The sequence below is a fragment of the Petromyzon marinus genome, chromosome 84, assembly GCF_048934315.1.
Source record: "Petromyzon marinus isolate PM22_M1 ecotype Great Lakes invasive population chromosome 84, UKy_Petmar_22M1.pri1.0, whole genome shotgun sequence".
Taxonomy (NCBI): Eukaryota; Metazoa; Chordata; class Hyperoartia; order Petromyzontiformes; family Petromyzontidae; genus Petromyzon; species Petromyzon marinus.
This window is the reverse complement of record NC_133749.1, coordinates 947,171-967,425: the sequence shown is the minus strand read 5'-3', so window position 1 is coordinate 967,425 and position 20,255 is coordinate 947,171. Positions and strand designations below refer to the sequence as shown.

General features: G+C 50.6%; 1 protein-coding gene across 1 annotated transcript; it reads left to right on the top strand.

Moving 5' to 3' along the window:
• Positions 1–490: 490 nt before the first annotated feature.
• LOC116936861 (selenoprotein M) lies at positions 491–18,414 on the top strand. The gene is made up of 6 exons (XM_076057703.1): positions 491–857; positions 3,101–3,235; positions 6,870–6,905; positions 8,304–8,338; positions 10,897–10,978; positions 15,273–18,414. Exons 2-6 carry the CDS (start codon positions 3,116–3,118, stop codon positions 15,642–15,644), a joined length of 645 nt encoding a protein of 214 aa, XP_075913818.1. The 5' UTR covers positions 491–857; positions 3,101–3,115; the 3' UTR covers positions 15,645–18,414.
• Positions 18,415–20,255: the final 1,841 nt, after the last annotated feature.

Here is a 20,255-nt window from a genome sequence, read left to right as displayed (position 1 = left end):
CCAGCTTCAGAAAAATGAAGGTTAAAATTGTCAACTATTTTTTTGGGGATCTGAAAAATATTCCCCATTTCGGTGAAGCTCAACGGGCAGATTTTCTGTTTTGGATGCCTTTTCGATAGATTTGATTGTTTCCCAAAAAAATCCTGGCATTTCCATGTGATTCCAGGAGAGTGGAGGAAAAGTTGGGCATTTTTTGCATGCCGTATTTTTTTTTACGCATCTATTCCTTAAAATCCTGTACTCTAGGCCAGTCATTTACCAAATTACTTTTTTTCTGAGCACATGCCCAAGCCTTGTCCCTAGTTTTCATGAGCTTTGTAATCAAAGGAATCAAACCATCGTGGGCGGTTGCCTTTAGTTTTAAATCTAACCAACGGAGCACGTTCGTTAAGAATTTGGAGAAACGTGTACCTGAAAGTCTCCCAAGCGGTGGGCTGAAGAAGCAACTAATTTCGCGTTTTGTCTGTGTCTCATTATCAATAATATCGGTCAATTGAATATCTCATTAAAGCCAACGCGCATTTCGCGTCTCTGCGCATGCGCCAGATCACAAGGACCACGTGACCGGGCTCGCTCCTTATATGGGGCTTAGGGCCACGTTTAACATTCCTCCGCCGATGCGTGCTGAATCGATTCCTATGTTAATATTCAGTTTCGAATCCACCAAAAATATATAACGGCCGGGAATCGATTTCCGATTCGGCCACGGGTGCTTAGGCGGATTGCCTAGGGACTCGAACGGAAATTTTATAAGAATCGATGCATCGCGGGGGAATCGATTCCGCGGTCGGAACCGCGAGTGTGTAATCGACCAAGCCGGATCGATTCCGGGGTAATTGATCGGTCCACAACTAACGGTGAGTCGGAGTTTAGATACAGTCTACAAATACAGTCTACAAATACAGTCTATAATTACTATATAGTCTATAAACACAGTCTATAATTACTATAAGTCTACAAATACAGTCTACAAATACAGTCTATAATTACTATACAGTCTATAAACACAGTCTAATTACTATACAGTCTAAAAACACAGTCTATAATTACTATACAGTCTATAAATACAGTCTATAAACACAGTCTATAATTACTATACAGTCTATAAATACAGTCTACAAATACAGTCTACAAATACAGCCTATAATTACTATACAGTCTATAAACACAGTCTATAATTACTATAAGTCTATAAACACAGTCTATAATTACTATACAGTCTATAAACACAGTCTATAATTACTATACAGTCTATAAACAGTCTATAAAGTACCCTGTGTACTGACAGTACTGTGGCAAGTACCCACAGTAGAACGTACAGCAGTCTGTACTACAAAGTTTATAAATATATTAAATATACAGTCTATAAATATAGTCTATAATTACTATACAGTCTTTAAACACAGTCTATAAACACAGTCTATAATTACTACACAGTCTATAAACACAGTCTATAATTACTATACAGTCTATAAACAGTCTATAATTACTATACAGTCTATAAATACAGTTTATAATTAATATACAGTCTACAAATACAGTCTATAATTACTATACAGTCTATAAACACAGTCTATAATGATTACAGTCTATAACACACAGTCTATAATTATTACACAGTCTATAAACACAGTCTATAATTATTACACAGTCTATAAAGACAGTTTATTAGACAGTCTATAAAGACAGTCTATAATTATTACACAGTCTATAAAGACAGTCTATAATTATTACACAGTCTATAAAGACAGTCTATAATTATGACACAGTCTATAAGACAGTCTATAATTATTACACAGTCTATAAACACAGTCTATAATTATTACACAGTCTATAAACACAGTCTATAATTATTACACAGTCTATAAACACAGTCTATAATTATTACACAGTCTATAAACACAGTCTATAATTATTACAGTCTATAACACACAGTCTATAATTATTACACAGTCTATAAACACAGTCTATAATTATTACACAGTCTATAAACACAGTCTATAAAGACAGTCTATAATTATTACATAGTCTATAAGACAGTCTATAATTATTACACAGTCTATAAACACAGTCTATAATTATTACAGTCTATAACACACAGTCTATAATTATTACACAGTCTATAAAGACAGTCTATAAAGACAGTCTATAAAGACAGTCTATAAACACAGTCTATAATTATTACACAGTCTATAAAGACAGTCTATAAAGACAGTCTATAAACACAGTCTATAAACACAGTCTATAATTATTACACAGTCTATAAAGACAGTCTATAAAGACAGTCTATAATTATTACACAGTCTATAATTATTACACAGTCTATAAACACAGTCTATAATTATTACACAGTCTATAAACACAGTCTATAAAGACAGTCTATAAAGACAGTCTATAAACACAGTCTATAATTATTACACAGTCTATAAACACAGTCTATAAAGACAGTCTATAAACACAGTCTATAAACACAGTCTATAATTATTACACAGTCTATAAAGACAGTCTATAAAGACAGTCTATAATTATTACACAGTCTATAAACACAGTCTATAATTATTACACAGTCTATAAAGAAGTCTATAATTATTACACAGTCTATAAAGACAGTCTATAAAGACAGTCTATAAAGACAGTCTATAATTATTACACAGTCTATAATTATTACACAGTCTATAAACACAGTCTATAATTATTACACAGTCTATAAACACAGTCTATAAAGACAGTCTATAAAGACAGTCTATAAGACAGTATATAATTATTACACAGTCTATAAACACAGTCTATAATTATTACAGTCTATAAAGACAGTCTATAATTATTACACAGTCTATAAGACAGTCTAGAATTATTACACAGTCTATAAACACAGTCTATAATTATTACACAGTCTATAAAGACAGTCTACAAAGACAGTCTATAAAGACAGTCTATAAGACAGTCTATAATTATAACTCAGCGTGCGTTGACTGCAGTTGGTACAGTACTGACAGTACATAGCCCAGTATTGCTCACTGACAGTATAGTATTGACTACTGTAGTTAGTGATGACTGTAGTGTATTGTAGAGTGTCACTGACAGTATGGAGTACTGTCAGTGTGTACTGTAGGCAATGGAGGGCCTGCTGCTGCTGCCGCTGATGCTGCTGATGTTGGCCGGGTTCGGAGCTTCAGGACCCGAGTTCGAACCGCCTCGTGGAGCACCACGTGGTCTGGCGAGTGCTAGGGTGGAGGTAAAGTGGGTGGGTGGGTGAGTGAGTGGGTGGGTGAGTGGGTGAGTGGGTGGGTGAGTGGGTGAGTGGGTGGGTGGGTGGGTATGTGAGTGAGTGGGTGGGTGGGTGAGTGGATGAGTGGGTGAGTGGGTGAGTGAGTGGGTGGGTGGATGGGTGGATGGGTGGGTGGGTGGATGGGTGAGTGGGTGGGTGAGTGGGTGGGTAAGTGGGTGAGTCTGGTGAGTAAGTGAGTGGGTGGGTCGGTGAGTGGGTGGGTGAGTATCTGAGTGGGTGGGTGGATGGGTGGGTGAGTGAGTGGGTGGGTGAGTGAGTGGGTGGGTGAGTGGGTGGGTTAGTGGGTGGGTGAGTGAGTGCGTGGGTGGGTGGTTGAGTGAGTGAGTGGGTGAGCAGGTGGGTGAGTGAGTGGGTGGGTGAGTGGGTGAGTGAGTGAGTGGGTGGGTGGGTGAGTGGGTGGGTGAGTGGGTGAGTGGATGAGTGGGTGAGTGGGTGGGTGAGTGAGTGAGTGAGTGGGTGGGTGAGTGAGTGGGTGGGTGAGTGGGTGGGTGAGTGGGTGGGTGAGTGGGTGGGTGGGTGGTTGGATGAGTGAGTGGGTGGGTGAGTGAGTGTGTGGGTGGGTGAGTGGATGGGTGGGTGGGTGAGTGGTTGGGTGGGTGGGTGAGTGGGTGGGTGGGTGAGTGAGTGAGTGGGTGGGTGAGTGGGTGGGTGGGTGAGTGGGTGGGTGGGTGAGTGATGGTTGTTGTGTGGTTGTTGTGTAGTGGTGGTGATGGTTGTTGTGTAGGGGTGGTGATGGTTGTTGTGTAGTGGTGGTGATGGTTGTTGTGTGGTGGTGATGGTTGTTGTGTAGTGGTGGTGATGGTTGTTGTGTAGTGGTGGTGATGGCTGTTGTGTAGTGGTGATGATGGTTGTTGTGTGGTGGTGGTGATGGTTGTTGTGTGGTGGTGGTGGTGATGGTTGTTGTGTAGTGGTGGTGATGGTTGTTGTGTGGTTGTTGTGTGGTGGTGGTGATGGTTGTTGTGTGGTGGTGGTGGTGATGGTTGTTGTGTGGTTGTTGTGTTGTGGTGGTGATGGTTCATCTTCTTTGGTTCTTTCGGTAAAGTCACGTAGAATGAGAATAAAATAATAAATTGATAAAATAAAATAACACATTAATATTCTCACGACGTTTCGGCCACAACACAAGCGGCCTTCATCAGGTGAAGGGAGCGAGACTGTCTGGTAGGACAGCGCGACTGTCTGGTAGGACAGCGCTGTCCTACCAGACAGTCTCGCTCCCTTCACCTGATGAAGGCCGCTTGTGTTGTGGCCGAAACGTCGTGAGAATATTATTGTGTTATTTTATTTTATCAATTTATTATTTTATTCTCATTCTACGTGACTTTACCGAAAGAACCAAAGAAGATGAATCATTGCAGTCACGAAAGCTTTAAATCGAAATGTGGTGATGGTTGTTGTGTAGTGGTGGTGATGGTTGTTGTGTGGTGGTGGTGATGGTTGTTGTGTAGTGGTGGTGATGGTGGTTGTGTGGTTGTTTTGTGGTGGTGGTGGTGATGGTTGTTGTGTAGTGGTGGTGATGGTTGTTGTGTGGTGGTGGTGATGGTTGTTGTGTAGTGGTGGTGATGGTTGTTGTGTGGTGGTGGTGGTGATGGTTGTTGTGTAGTGGTGGTGATGGTTGTTGTGTGGTGGTGGTGGTGATGGTTGTTGTGTGGTTGTTGTGTGGTGGTGGTGTAGTGGTGGTGATGGTTGTTGTGTGGTGGTGGTGATGGCTGTTGTGTGGTTGTTGTGTAGTGGTGGTGATGGTTGTTGTGTGGTGGTGATGGTTGTTGTGTAGTGGTGGTGATGGTTGTTGTGTGGTGGTGGTGATGGTTGTTGTGTGGTTGTTGTGTGGTGGTGGTGATGGTTGTTGTGTAGTGGTGGTGATGGTTGTTGTGTGGTGGTGGTTGTTGTGTAGTGGTGATGATGGTTGTTGTGTGGTTGTTGTGTAGCGGTGGTGATGGTTGTTGTGTGGTTGTTGTGCAGTGGTGGTGATGGTTGTTGTGTGGTTGTTGTGTGGTGGTGATGGTTGTTGTGTAGTGGTGGTGATGGTTGTTGTGTGGTGGTGGTGATGGTTGTTGTGTAGTGGTGGTGATGGTTGTTGTGTGGTTGTTGTGTGGTGGTGATGATGGTTGTTGTGTGGTGGTGGTGGTGATGATTGTTGTGTGGTGGTGGTGGTGATGGTTGTTGTTGTGTAGTGGTGGTGATGGTTGTTGTTGTGTAGTGGTGGTGATGGTTGTTGTGTGGTGGTGGTGGTGATGGTTGTTGTGTGGTGGTGGTGGTGATGGTTGTTGTGTGGTGGTGGTGGTGATGGTTGTTGTTGTGTAGTGGTGGTGATGGTTGTTGTGTGGTGGTGGTGATGGTTGTTGTTGTGTGGTTGTTGTGTGGTGATGGTGGTGATGGTTGTTGTGATGGTTGTTGTGTGGTGGTGGTGATGGTTGTTGTGTAGTGGTGGTGATGGTTGTTGTGTAGTGGTGGTGATGGTTGTTGTGTAGTGGTGGTGATGGTGGTTGTGTGGTTGTTTTGTGGTGGTGGTGGTGATGGTTGTTGTGTAGTGGTGGTGATGGTTGTTGTGTGGTGGTGGTGATGGTTGTTGTGTAGTGGTGGTGATGGTTGTTGTGTGGTGGTGGTGGTGATGGTTGTTGTGTAGTGGTGGTGATGGTTGTTGTGTGGTGGTGGTGGTGATGGTTGTTGTGTGGTTGTTGTGTGGTGGTGGTGTAGTGGTGGTGATGGTTGTTGTGTGGTGGTGGTGATGGCTGTTGTGTGGTTGTTGTGTAGTGGTGGTGATGGTTGTTGTGTGGTGGTGATGGTTGTTGTGTAGTGGTGGTGATGGTTGTTGTGTGGTGGTGGTGATGGTTGTTGTGTGGTTGTTGTGTGGTGGTGGTGATGGTTGTTGTGTAGTGGTGGTGATGGTTGTTGTGTGGTGGTGGTTGTTGTGTAGTGGTGATGATGGTTGTTGTGTGGTTGTTGTGTAGCGGTGGTGATGGTTGTTGTGTGGTTGTTGTGCAGTGGTGGTGATGGTTGTTGTGTGGTTGTTGTGTGGTGGTGATGGTTGTTGTGTAGTGGTGGTGATGGTTGTTGTGTGGTGGTGGTGATGGTTGTTGTGTAGTGGTGGTGATGGTTGTTGTGTGGTTGTTGTGTGGTGGTGATGATGGTTGTTGTGTGGTGGTGGTGGTGATGATTGTTGTGTGGTGGTGGTGGTGATGGTTGTTGTTGTGTAGTGGTGGTGATGGTTGTTGTTGTGTAGTGGTGGTGATGGTTGTTGTGTGGTGGTGGTGGTGATGGTTGTTGTGTGGTGGTGGTGGTGATGGTTGTTGTGTGGTGGTGGTGGTGATGGTTGTTGTTGTGTAGTGGTGGTGATGGTTGTTGTGTGGTGGTGGTGATGGTTGTTGTTGTGTGGTTGTTGTGTGGTGATGGTGGTGATGGTTGTTGTGATGGTTGTTGTGTGGTGGTGGTGATGGTTGTTGTGTAGTGGTGGTGATGGTTGTTGTGTAGTGGTGGTGATGGTTGTTGTGTAGTGGTGGTGATGGTTGTTGTGTGGTGGTGGTGATGGTTGTTGTGTGGTGGTGGTGGTGATGGTTGTTGTTGTGTGGTTGTTGTGCAGAGTTGCGGAGGATGACAGCTGAACTTCTTGAAAGAGGTGAGTTCAGCATCATCATCATCATCAGCAGCATCATCAGCAGCATCATCAACATCAGTAGCATCATCAGTATCATCATCAGCCGTATCATCATCAGTAGCAGTATCATCAGTAGCATCAACATCATCAGTATCATCATCAGCAGTATCATCATCAGTAGCAGTATCATCAGCAGCATCATCATCATCAGTCGCATCAACATCAGTAGCATCATCAGCAGCGGTGGTGTAGTAGAACCTGGCGACCCGGGTTCGATTCCCGTACATGGCCAACACCAGTGACGATTATCTGAACCGGTCCTGGGCCTCCCCTAGGTCGACTCAGCCTCAAATGAGTACCTGGTGCGGTGTGTTAACATCGCCACTGGGGAGACAAAGGCGGCCGGGCGTGGTGCTGGCCACCCACCCCCTCGTGTGCCGTGCCGGTCTTCATAGGTGCTCGCTAACAGCACTTGCCCCTACAGTCTGTTAAGGCTACACGGGGGATCTTTGTGTGTGTGACGCTGTGTGTGTCTGACGCTGTGTGTGTGATGCCGTGTGTGTGTGACACTGTGTGTGTGACACTGTGTGTGTGTGTCACTATGTGTGTGTGTCACTGTGTGTGTGTGTCACTATGTGTGTGTGACACTGTGTGTGTGTATCACTGTGTGTGTGTATGTGTGACACTGTGTGTAACACTGTGTGTGTGTGACACTGTGTGTGTGTGACACTGTGTGTGTGTGACACTGTGTGTGTGTGACACTGTGTGTGTGTGACACTGTGTGTGTGTGACACTGTGTGTGTGTGACACTGTGTGTGTGTGACACTGTGTGTGTGTATGTGTGTGTGTATGTGTGACACTGTGTGTAACACTGTGTGTGTGTCACTGTGTATGTGTGTCACTGTGTGTGTGTCACTGTGTGTGTCACTGTGTGTCACTGTGTGTCACTGTGTGTGTCACTGTGTGTCACTGTGTGTGTGTGACACTGTGTGTGTGACACTGTGTGTGTGACACTGTGTGTGTCACTGTGTGTGTGTGACACTGTGTGTGTGTCACTGTGTGTGTGTGACACTGTGTGTGTCACTGTGTGTGTGTCACTGTGTGTGTGTCACTGTGTGTGTGTCACTGTGTGTGTGTCACTGTGTGTGTGTCACTGTGTGTGTGTGTCACTGTGTGTGTCACTGTGTGTGTCACTGTGTGTGTCACTGTGTGTGTGTGACACTGTGTGTGTCACTGTGTGTGTGTGTCACTGTGTGTGTGTGTCACTGTGTGTGTGTCACTGTGTGTGTGTCACTGTGTGTGTGTGACACTGTGTGTGTGACACTGTGTGTGTGACACTGTGTGTGTGTCACTGTGTGTGTGTGTGACACTGTGTGTGTGTCACTGTGTGTGTGTGTGACACTGTGTGTGACACTCCAGGTGAAGGCCTTCATCAAGGAAGACCTGCCTCTATAGCAGCCACAACAGTCGCGGGGTGATGGGGGTGATGGGGGTGATGGTAATGGGGGTGATGGGGGTTATGGGGGTGATGGTAGTGATGGTAGTGATGGGGGTGATGGTAGTGATGGGGGTGATGGTAGTGATGGAGGTGATGGGGTGATGGCAGTGATGGGGGTGATGGTATTGATGGGGGTGATGGTAGTGATGGAGGTGATTGTGGTGCTGATGCTGCTGATGATGCTGATGATGCTAATGGTGATGATGTTGATAATGATGGTGCTGGTTGTAGTGCTGGTGGTGGTGGTGATGATAATGATGGTGATGATGGTGATGATGGTGGTGGTTGTGATGGTGGTGATGGTGGTAGTGGTGATGATGGTGATGATGTTGGTGGTGTTGGTGGTCACGTGGTTAACTCTTTAACTCAGCGATCACGTCACCAGCAGCCCCCACGTGGTCTTCAAGCACGTGGCTGGGGTAGACCCCACGTGGTGGTGATAATGATGGCGTTGGTGGTCACGTGGTTAACTCTTTAACTCAGCGTGCACGTCACCAGCAGTCCCCACGTGGTCTTCAAGCACGTGGTTGGGGCAGACCCCACGTGGTGATGATGATGGTGGTGTTGGTGGTCACGTGGTTAACTCTTTAACACAGCGTGCACGTCACCAGCGGTCCCCACGTGGTCTTCAAGCACGTGGCTGGGGCAGACCCCACGTGGTGGTGATGATAATGATGGCGTTGGTGGTCACATGGTTAACTCTTTAACTAAGCATGCACGTCACCAGCGGTCCCCACGTGGTCTTCAAGCACGTGGCTGGGGCAGACCCCACGTGGTGGTGATGATGATGGTGGTCACGTGGTTAACTCTTTAACTCAGCGTGCACGTCACCAGCAGTCCCCACGTGGTCTTCAAGCACGTGGCTGGGGTAGACCCCACGTGGTGGTGATGATGATGATGGTGGTCACGTGGTTAACTCTTTAACTCAGCGTGCACGTCACCAGCGGTCCCCACGTGGTCTTCAAGCACGTGGCTGGGGTAGACCCCACGTGGTGGTGATAATGATGGCGTTGGTGGTCACGTGGTTAACTCTTTAACTCAGCATGCACGTCACCAGCGGTCCCCACGTGGTCTTCAAGCACGTGGCTGGGGCAGACCCCACGTGGTGATGATGATGGTGGTGTTGGTGGTCACGTGGTTAACTCTTTAACACAGCGTGCACGTCACCAGCGGTCCCCACGTGGTCTTCAAGCACGTGGCTGGGGCAGACCCCACGTGGTGGTGATGATAATGATGGCGTTGGTGGTCACATGGTTAACTCTTTAACTCAGCATGCACGTCACCAGCGGTCCCCACGTGGTCTTCAAGCACGTGGCTGGGGCAGACCCCACGTGGTGGTGATGATGATGGTGGTCACGTGGTTAACTCTTTAACTCAGCGTGCACGTCACCAGCAGTCCCCACGTGGTCTTCAAGCACGTGGCTGGGGTAGACCCCACGTGGTGGTGATGATGATGATGGTGGTCACGTGGTTAACTCTTTAACTCAGCGTGCACGTCACCAGCGGTCCCCACGTGGTCTTCAAGCACGTGGCTGGGGTAGACCCCACGTGGTGGTGATAATGATGGCGTTGGTGGTCACGTGGTTAACTCTTTAACTCAGCATGCACGTCACCAGCAGTCCCCACGTGGTCTTCAAGCACGTGGCTGGGGTAGACCCCACGTGGTGGTGATAATGATGGCGTTGGTGGTCACGTGGTTAACTCTTTAACTCAGCATGCACGTCACCAGCGGTCCCCACGTGGTCTTCAAGCACGTGGCTGGGGGAGACCCCACGTGGTGGTGATGATGATGGTGGTGTTGGTGGTCACGTGGTTAACTCTTTAACTCAGCGTGCACGTCACCAGCGGTCCCCACGTGGTCTTCAAGCACGTGGCTGGGGTAGACCCCACGTGGTGATGATAATGATGGCGTTGGTGGTCACGTGGTTAACTCTTTAACTCAGCGTGCACGTCACCAGCGGTCCCCACGTGGTCTTCAAGCACGTGGCTGGGGCAGACCCCACGTGGTGATGATGATGGTGGTGTTGGTGGTCACGTGGTTAACTCTTTAACTCAGCGTGCACGTCACCAGCGGTCCCCACGTGGTCTTCAAGCACGTGGCTGGGGCAGACCCCACGTGGTGATGATGATGATGTTGGTGGTCACGTGGTTAACTCTTTAACTCAGCGTGCACGTCACCAGCGGTCCCCACGTGGTCTTCAAGCACGTGGCTGGGGCAGACCCCACGTGGTGATGATGATGATGGTGATCACGTGGTTAACTCTTTAACTCAGCATGCACGTCACCAGCAGTCCCCACGTGGTCTTCAAGCACGTGGCTGGGGCAGACCCCACGTGGTGGTGATGATGATGATGATGGTGGTCACGTGGTTAACTCTTTAACTCAGCGTGCACGTCACCAGCAGTCCCCACGTGGTCTTCAAGCACGTGGCTGGGGTAGACCCCACGTGGTGGTGATAATGATGGCGTTGGTGGTCACGTGGTTAACTCTTTAACTCAGCATGCACGTCACCAGCGGTCCCCACGTGGTCTTCAAGCACGTGGCTGGGGCAGATCCGACGCTCGTTCTGCTGGACCCTCACCAGCGCCAGCTCCAGGTGACAGCCCCTGCCGTGTGTCACACCACGTGTCACACCACGTGTCACACCACGTGTGTCGTGTGTCACACCACGTGTGTCACACTGTGTGTGTCACACTGTGTGTGTCACACCACGTGTGTCACACCACGTGTGTCACACCACGTGTGTCTCTCTCCGTGTGTCTCTCTCCGTGTCTCACTCCGTGTGTCTCACTCCGTGTGTCTCACTCCGTGTGTCTCCGTGTCTCACTCCGCGTGTCTCTCTCCGTGTGTCTCTCTCCGTGTGTCTCACTCCGCGTGTCTCTCTCCTCGTGTCTCACTCCGTGTGTCTCACTCCGTGTGTCTCTCCCCGTGTCTCTCTCCGTGTCTCTCTGCGTGTGTCTCTCTCCGTGTGTCTCTCTCCGTGTGTCTCTCTCCGTGTGTCTCACTCCGAGTGTCTCCGTGTCTCACTCCGTGTGTCTCACTCCGTGTGTGTCTCACTCCGCGTGTCTCTCTCCGTGTGTCTCTCTCCGTGTGTCTCTCTCCGTGTGTCTCACTCCGTGTGTCTCTCTCCGTGTGTCTCTCTCCGTGTGTCTCTCTCCGTGTGTCTCTCTCCGTGTGTCTCTCTCCGTGTGTCTCACTCCGCGTGTCTCCGTGTCTCACTCCGTGTCTCACTCTGTGTGTCTCTCTCCGTGTCTCTCTCCGTGTGTCTCTCTCCGTGTGTCTCACTCCGCGTGTCTCCGTGTCTCACTCCGTGTCTCACTCCGTGTGTCTCTCTCCGTGTGTCTCACTCCGTGTGTCTCACTCCGAGTGTCTCACTCCATGTGTCTCACTCCGTGTGTTTCTGTGTGTGTCACTCCGAGTGTCTCACTCCGAGTGTCTCTCTCCGTGTGTCTCCGTGTGTCTCACTCCGTGTGTCTCTCTCCGTGTGTCTCTCCCCGTGTGTCTCTCCCCGTGTGTCTCTCTCCGCGTGTCTCTCTCCGTGTGTCTCTCTCTGTGTGTGTCACTCCGAGTGTCTCACTCCGTGTGTCTCTCTCCGTGTGTCTCTCCCCGTGTGTCTCTCCCCGTGTGTCTCTCTCCGCGTGTCTCTCTCCGTGTGTCTCTCCCCGTGTGTCTCTCCCCGTGTGTCTCCGTGTCTCACTCTGTGTCTCTCTCCGCGTGTCTCACTCCGCGTGTCTCTCCCCGTGTGTCTCCGTGTCTCACTCTGAGTCTTTCTCCGTGTGTCTCTCTCCGTGTGTCTCACTCCGCGTGTCTCACTCCGTGTGTCTTTCTCCGTGTGTCTCACTCCCCGTGTCTCTCCCCGTGTCTCCCTCCGTGTGTCTCTCTCCGTGTGTCTCTCTCCGTGTGTCTCTCTCCTTGTGTCTCTCTCCGTGTGTCTCCGTGTGTCTCTCTCCGTGTGTCTCCGTGTCTCACTCCGTGTGTCTCTCCCCGTGTGTCTCTCCCCGTGTGTCTCTCTCCGTGTGTCTCTCTCCGTGTGTCTCTATCCGCGTGTGTCTCTCTCCGTGTGTCTCACTCTGTGTCTCCGAGTGTCTCCGTGTCTCTCTCCGTGTGTCTCTCTCCGTGTGTCTCTCTCCGTGTGTCTCTCTCCGTGTGTCTCACTCTGTGTGTCTCACTCTGTCTCTCTCCGTGTGTCTCTCTCCGTGTGTCTCTCTCCGTGTGTATCTCTCCGTGTGTCTCACTCCGTGTGTCTCTCTCCGTGTGTCTCTCTCCGTGTGTCTCTCTCCGTGTGTCTCACTCCGTATGTCTCTCTCCGTGTGTCTCACTCCGTGTGTCTCTCTCTGTGTGTCTCACTCCGTGTGTCTCACTCCGTGTGTCTCTCTCCGTGTGTCTCACTCCGTGTGTCTCTCTCCGTGTGTCTCACTCCGTGTCTCACTCCGTGTGTCTCACTCCGCGTGTCTCTCCCCGTGTGTCTCTCTCCGAGTGTCTCACTCCGAGTGTCTCACTCCGTGTGTCTCTCTCCGTGTGTCTCTCCCCGTGTGTCTCTCCCCGTGTGTCTCTCTCCGTGTGTCTCTCTCCGTGTGTCTCTATCCGCGTGTGTCTCTCTCCGTGTGTCTCACTCTGTGTCTCCGAGTGTCTCCGTGTCTCTCTCCGTGTGTCTCTCTCCGTGTGTCTCTCTCCGTGTGTCTCACTCTGTGTGTCTCACTCTGTCTCTCTCCGTGTGTCTCTCTCCGTGTGTATCTCTCCGTGTGTCTCACTCCGTGTGTCTCTCTCCGTGTGTCTCTCTCCGTGTGTCTCTCTCCGTGTGTCTCTCTCTGTGTGTCTCTCTCCGTGTGTCTCACTCCGTGTGTCTCTCCCCGCGTGTCTCTCTCCGTGTGTCTCTCCCCGTGTGTATCTCTCCGTGTGTCTCACTCCGTGTGTCTCTCTCCGTGTGTCTCACTCCGTGTGTATCTCTCTGTGTGTCTCTCTCCGTGTGTCTCTCTCCGTGTGTCTCTCTCTGTGTGTCTCTCTCCGTGTGTCTCTCCCCGAGTGTCTCTCTCCGTGTGTCTCACTCCGTGTGTCTCTCTCCGAGTGTCTCTCTCCGTGTGTCTCTCTCCGCGTGTCTCTCTCCGTGTGTCTCTCTCCGAGTGTCTCTCTCCGTGTGTCTCTCTCCGAATGTCTCCGTGTCTCACTCTGCGTGTCTCTCTCCGTGTGTTTCTCTCCGTGTGTCTCTCTCCGTGTGTCTCACTCCGTGTGTCTCTCTCCGCGTGTCTCACTCCGCGTGTCTCTCTCCGCGTGTCTCACTCCGCGTGTCTCTCTCCGTGTGTCTCTCTCCGTGTGTCTCTCTCCGTGTGTCTCTCTCCGCGTGTCTCACTCCGTGTGTCTCACTCCGTGTGTCTCACTCCGCGTGTCTCTCCCCGTGTGTCTCTCTCCGTGTGTCTCTCTCCGTGTGTCTCTCCCCGTGTGTCTCCGTGTCTCTCTCCGTGTGTCTCTCTCCGTGTGTCTCACTCTGTGTCTCTCTCCGTGTGTCTCACTCCGCGTGTCTCTCCCCGTGTGTCTCTCTCCGTGTGTCTCCGTGTCTCACTCTGTGTGTCTCTCTCCGCGTGTCTCTCCGTGTGTCTCTCTCCGTGTGTCTCTCTCCGTGTGTCTCCGCGTGTCTCTCTCCGTGTGTCTCACTCCGCGTGTCTCCGTGTCTCACTCCGTGTCTCACTCTGTGTGTCTCTCTCCGTGTGTCTCACTCTGCGTGTCTCTCTCCGTGTGTCTCACTCTGTGTCTCACTCCGTGTGTCTCACTCTGTGTCTCCGAGTGTCTCCGTGTGTCTCACTCCGCGTGTCTCACTCCGCGTGTCTCTCTCCGTGTGTCTCTCTCCGTGTGTCTCTCTCCGTGTGTCTCACTCCGAGTGTCTCCGTGTGTCTCTCTCCGTGTGTCTCTCTCCGTGTGTCTCCGTGTGTCTCCGTGTCTCACTCCGTGTGTCTCTCTCCGTGTCTCACACCGCATGTCTCACTCTGTGTCTCTCTCCGTGTGTCTATCTCCGTGTGTCTCACTCCCCGTGTCTCTCTCCGTGTGTCTCTCTCCGTGTGTCTCACTCCGTGTGTCTCCGTGCGTCTCACTCCACGTGTCTCACTCCGAGTGTCTCCGTGTCTCACTCTGTGTCTCTCTCCGTGTGTCTATCTCCGTGTGTCTCCGTGTGTCTCACTCGGCGTGTCTCACTCCGTGTGTCTCACTCCCCGTGTCTCTCTCCGCGTGTCTCTCTCCGAGTGTCTCTCTCCGTGTCTCACACCGCATGTCTCACTCCGAGTGTCTCCGTGTCTCTCCCCGTGTGTCTATCTCCGTGTGTCTCCGTGTGTCTCACTCCGTGTGTCTCCGTGTGTCTCACTCTGTGTCTCTCTCCGTGTGTCTATCTCCGTGTCTCACTCCCCGTGTCTCACTCCGAGTGTCTCCGTGTCTCTCCCCGTGTGTCTATCTCCGTGTGTCTCCGTGTGGCTCACTCCGAGTGTCTCCGTGTCTCACTCTGTGTCTCTCTCCGTGTGTCTATCTCCGCGTGTCTCACTCCGAGTGTCTCCGTGTGTCTCACTCTGTGTCTCTCTCCGTGTGTCTATCTCCGTGTCTCACTCCCCGTGTCTCACTCCGAGTGTCTCCGTGTCTCTCCCCGTGTGTCTATCTCCGTGTGTCTCCGTGTGTCTCACTCCGTGTGTCTCCGTGTGTCTCACTCTGTGTCTCTCTCCGTGTGTCTATCTCCGTGTGTCTCACTCCGTGTGTCTCCGTGTGTCTCACTCTGTGTCTCTCTCCGTGTGTCTCTCTCCGTGTGTCTCACTCCCCGTGTCTCACTCCGTGTGTCTCCGTGTGTCTCACTCTGTGTCTCTCTCCGTGTGTCTCTCTCCGTGTGTCTCACTCCCCGTGTCTCTCTCCGCGTGCAGCGCATACCCCTGGAGGAGCTCTCTCGGGTTGAGATCTTAAATCTTCTCTCAAGCCTGGGCTTTCACCAACACGCTCCCTCCGCCACAGAGACCTCCACCACAGAGCCCTCCGCCGCAGAGACCTCCACCACAGAGACCTCCGCCGCAGAGACCTCCGCCACAGAGCCCTCCGCCGCCGCAGAGACCTCCACCGCAGAGACCTCCGCCGCGGAGACCTCCGCCGCGGAGACCTCCACCACAGAGACCTCCGCCGCAGAGACCTCCACCACAGAGACCTCCGCCGCAGAGACCTCCGCCGCGGAGACCTCCGCCGCGGAGACCTCCGCCGCAGAGACCTCCGCACGCCACCAGACTCACAACCAGGAGCTGTAGGGCCCAGCGGGGATCAATAGGGGATCAATGGGGGATCAATGGGGGGTGGTGGATCAATGTTGTATCAACGGGGGATCAGTCAGGGATTAATGGGCGATAAACAGGGATCGATCAGGGATCAATAGGTATGATCAGGCAGCACTAGGGATCGATGTGGATGCACAGGGATCGATCAGGGATCAGACTATTGATCTCAGTCTGAGATCAATAGGTGATCAATGTGTGAACAATGAGGGGGTCAGTGTGGGATCAATCAGGGTTCAATGTGGGACCAATCAGTGTCCAGTATTCGATCAATGTGTGATCAACGATTGATCACTTTGTAATGTATGATCAATGTGGCTTAATCGGGGGGTCAGTGTGTGATCAATGTGTGGTCAATTGGGGATATATTTAGGATCAATGTGTGATCAATTGTGTATCAGTGGGAATCAACGCGGGATTAATGTTGGATCAGTGTTGTGTTCAATGGGGGATCAATGTGCGATCAATATGTGATCAATATGTGATCAATGTATTACCAATGTGTGATCAATATGTGAGCAATATGTGAGCAATATGTGATCAATGTATTATCAATGTGTGATCCATATGTGATCAATATGTGAGCAATATGCGAGCAATATGTGATCAATGTATTATCAATGTGTGATCAATATGTGATCAATATGCGATCAATGTATTATCAATATGTGATCAATGTGTAATCAATATGTGATCAATATGTGATCAATGTATTATCAATGTGTTATCAATGTGTGATCAATATGTGATCAATGTATTATCAATATGTGATCAATGTGTAATCAGTATGTGATCAATATGTGATCAATATGTGATCAATGTATTATCAATGTGTGATCAATATGTGATCAATATGCGATCAATGTATTATCAATATGTGATCAATATGCGATCAATATGTGATCAATGTATTATCAATGTGTGATCAATATGCGATCAATGTATTATCAATATGTGATCAATATGCGATCAATATGTGATCAATGTATTATCAATGTGTGATCAATATGTGATCAATATGCGATCAATGTATTATCAATATGTGATCAATGTCTTATCAATGTGTAATCAATATGTGATCAATATGTGATCAATATGTGATCAATGGAGGGGGGGTGGGTCACGTGGCCCAGTGAAACGAACTGGCTCCCCACGGAGCGAGGGGAGGGGCTGGGGGGGGGCGAGGGGAGGGGCTGTGGGGGGGGGAGCGAGGGGAGGGGCTGGAGGGTTGCGAGGGGAGGGGCTGGGGGGTGCGAGGGGAGGGGCTCCATGATTCCTGGGCGGGTAAACTCCCTGAGGGGAGGGGCGCCCAGGAGGAAGATTTTTTTTGCCCAAATCCCCTCCCCCCTCCCCCTTCTCCCCTCCCCCTTCTCCCTCCTCCCCCTTCTCCCCCCCTCCTTTCTCCTCCCCCTCCTCCTCCCCCTTCCCCCCTCTTCCTCCCCCATCTACCCCCATCGCTACCCCATCACTACCCCATCGCTATCCCATCGCTACCCCATCACTACCCCCATCGCTACCCCATCACTACCCCCATCGCTACCCCATCACTACCCCCATCACTACCCCCATCGCTACCCCATCGCTACCCCATCGCTACCCCCATCGCTACCCCATCACTACCCCCATCGCTACCCCCATCGCTACCCCCATCACTATCCCATCACTACCCCCATCACTACTCCATCACTACCCCCATCGCTACCCCCATCGCTACCCCATCGCTACCCCATCGCTACCCCCATCACTACCCCCATCACTACCCCCATCGCTACCCCCATCGCTACCCCATCGCTACCCCCATCGCTACCCCATCGCTACCCCCATCGCTACCCCCATCACTACCCCATCGCTACCCCCATCACTACCCCCATCACTACCCCGTCGCTACCCCATCGCTACCCCCATCACTACCCCATCACTACCCCATCACTACTCCATCTACCCCCATCACTACCCCATCGCTACCCCCATCGCTACCCCCATCACTACCCCATCACTACCCCCATCGCTACCCCATCGCTACCCCATCACTACCCCATCACTACCCCCATCACTACTCCATCACTACCCCCATCGCTACCCCCATCACTACCCCATCACTACCCCATCACTACTCCATCACTACCCCCATCGCTACCCCCATCACTACCCCATCACTACCCCCATCACTACCCCATCGCTACCCCCATCGCTACCCCATCACTACCCCCATCACTACCCCCATCACTACCCCATCGCTACCCCCATCGCTACCCCATCGCTACCCCCATCGCTACCCCATCGCTACCCCATCACTACCCCCATCGCTACCCCCATCACTACTCCATCGCTACCCCCATCACTACCCCATCGCTACCCCCATCGCTACCCCATCGCTACCCCCATCGCTACCCCCATCACTACCCCATCACTACTCCATCGCTACCCCCATCACTACCCCATCGCTATCCCCATCACTACTCCATCACTACCCCCATCGCTACCCCCATCGCTACCCCCATCACTACTCCATCACTACCCCCATCGCTACCCCATCACTATCCCATCGCTATCCCATCGCTACCCCATCACTACCCCCATCGCTACCCCCATCACTACTCCATCACTACCCCATCACTACTCCATCACTACCCCCATCACTACCCCCATCACTACCCCCATCGCTACCCCATCGCTACCCCCATCGCTACTCCAACCCCTAATGAATCGATCCTACCAGTCACCACAATTATACCACCAACACTTTTATGGGTCTCTGTGTGACTTTATGGGTCTCTGTGTGAGAGTTCATGGGGTTCTGTGTGAGTGAGTCTATGGGTCTCTGTGTGAGTGAGTCTATGGGTCTCTGTGTGAGTCTATGGGTCTCCGTGTGAGTCTATGGGTCTCTGTGTGAGTTTATGGGTCTCTGTGTGAGTTTATAGGTCTCTGTGTGAGTCTATGGGTCTCTGTGTGAGTCTATGGGTTTCTGTGTGAGTGTGTGGGTCTTTGTGAGTCTATGCGTCTCTGTGTGAGTCTATGGGTCTCTGTGTGGGTCTCTGTGTGAGTCTATGGGTCTCTGTGTGAGTCTATGGGTCTCTGTGTGGGTCTCTGTGTGAGTCAATGGGTCTATGTGTGAGTCTATGGGTCTCTGTGTGGGTCTCTGTGTGAGTCTATGGGTCTCTGTGTGAGTCTATGGGTCTCTGAGTCTATGGGTCTCTGTGTGAGTGTGTGGGTCTCTGTGTGAGAGTTTATGGGTCTCTGTGTGAGTCTATGGGTATCTGTGTGAGTCTATGGGTTTCTGTGTGAGTGTGTGGGTCTTTGTGAGTCTATGGGTCTCTGTGTGAGTCTATGGGTCTCTGTGTGGGTCTCTGTGTGTCTATGGGTCTCTGTGTGGGTCTCTGTGTGAGTCTATGGGTCTCTGTGTGGGTCTCTGTGTGAGTCTATGGGTCTCTGTGTGGGTCTCTGTGTGAGTCTATGGGTCTCTGTGTGAGTGTGTGGGTCTCTGTGTGAGTGTGTGGGTCTCTGAGTGAGTCTATGGGTCTCTGTGTGAGTGTGTTGGTCTCTGTGTGAGAGTTTATGGGTCTCTGTGTGAGTCTATGGGTCTCTATGTGAGTCTATGGGTCTCTGTGTGAGTCTATGGGTCTCTATGTGAGTCTATGGGTCTCTGTGTGAGTCTATGGGTCTCTGTATGAGTCTATGGGTTTCTGTGTGAGTCTGTGGGTCTCTGTGTGAGAGTTTATGGGTCTCTGTGTGAGTCTATGGGTCTCTATGTGAGTCTATGGGTCTCTGTGTGAGTCTATGGGTCTCTGTATGAGTCTATGGGTTTCTGTGTGAGTCTATGGGTCTCTATGTGAGTCTATGGGTCTCTTTGTGGGTCTCTGTGTGAGTTTATGGGTCTCTGTGAGTTTATAGGTCTCTGTGTGAGTCTATGGGTCTCTGTGTGAGTCTATGGGTTTCTGTGTGAGTGTGTGGGTCTTTGTGAGTCTATGGGTCTCTGTGTGAGTCTATGGGTCTCTGTGTGGGTCTCTGTGTGAGTCTATGGGTCTCTGTGTGAGTCTATGGGTCTCTGTGTGGGTCTCTGTGTGAGTCTATGGGTCTATGTGTGAGTCTATGGGTCTCTGTGTGGGTCTCTGTGTGAGTCTATGGGTCTCTGTGTGAGTCTATGGGTCTCTGTGTGAGTGTCTGGGTCTCTGAGTCTATGGGTCTCTGTGTGAGTGTGTGGGTCTCTGTGTGAGTTTATGGGTCTCTGTGTGAGTCTATGGGTCTCTGTGTGAGTGTGTGGGTCTTTGTGAGTCTATGAGTCTCTGTGTGAGTCTATGGGTCTCTGTGTGGGTCTCTGTGTGAGTCTATGGGTCTCTGTGTGAGTGTGTGGGTCTCTGAGTCTATGGGTCTCTGTGTGAGTCTCTGTGTGAGTCTATGGGTCTCTGTGATGAGTCAATGGGTCTCCGTAATTTATCTATGGGTCTCTGTATGAGTCTATGGGTCTCTGTGTGAGTCTATGGGTCTCTGTGTGAGTGTGTGGGTCTCTGTGTGAGTCGATGGGTCTCTGAGTGTGTGAGTCTCTGTGTGGGTCTGTGGGTTTCTGTGTGAGTCTGTGGGACTCTGTGA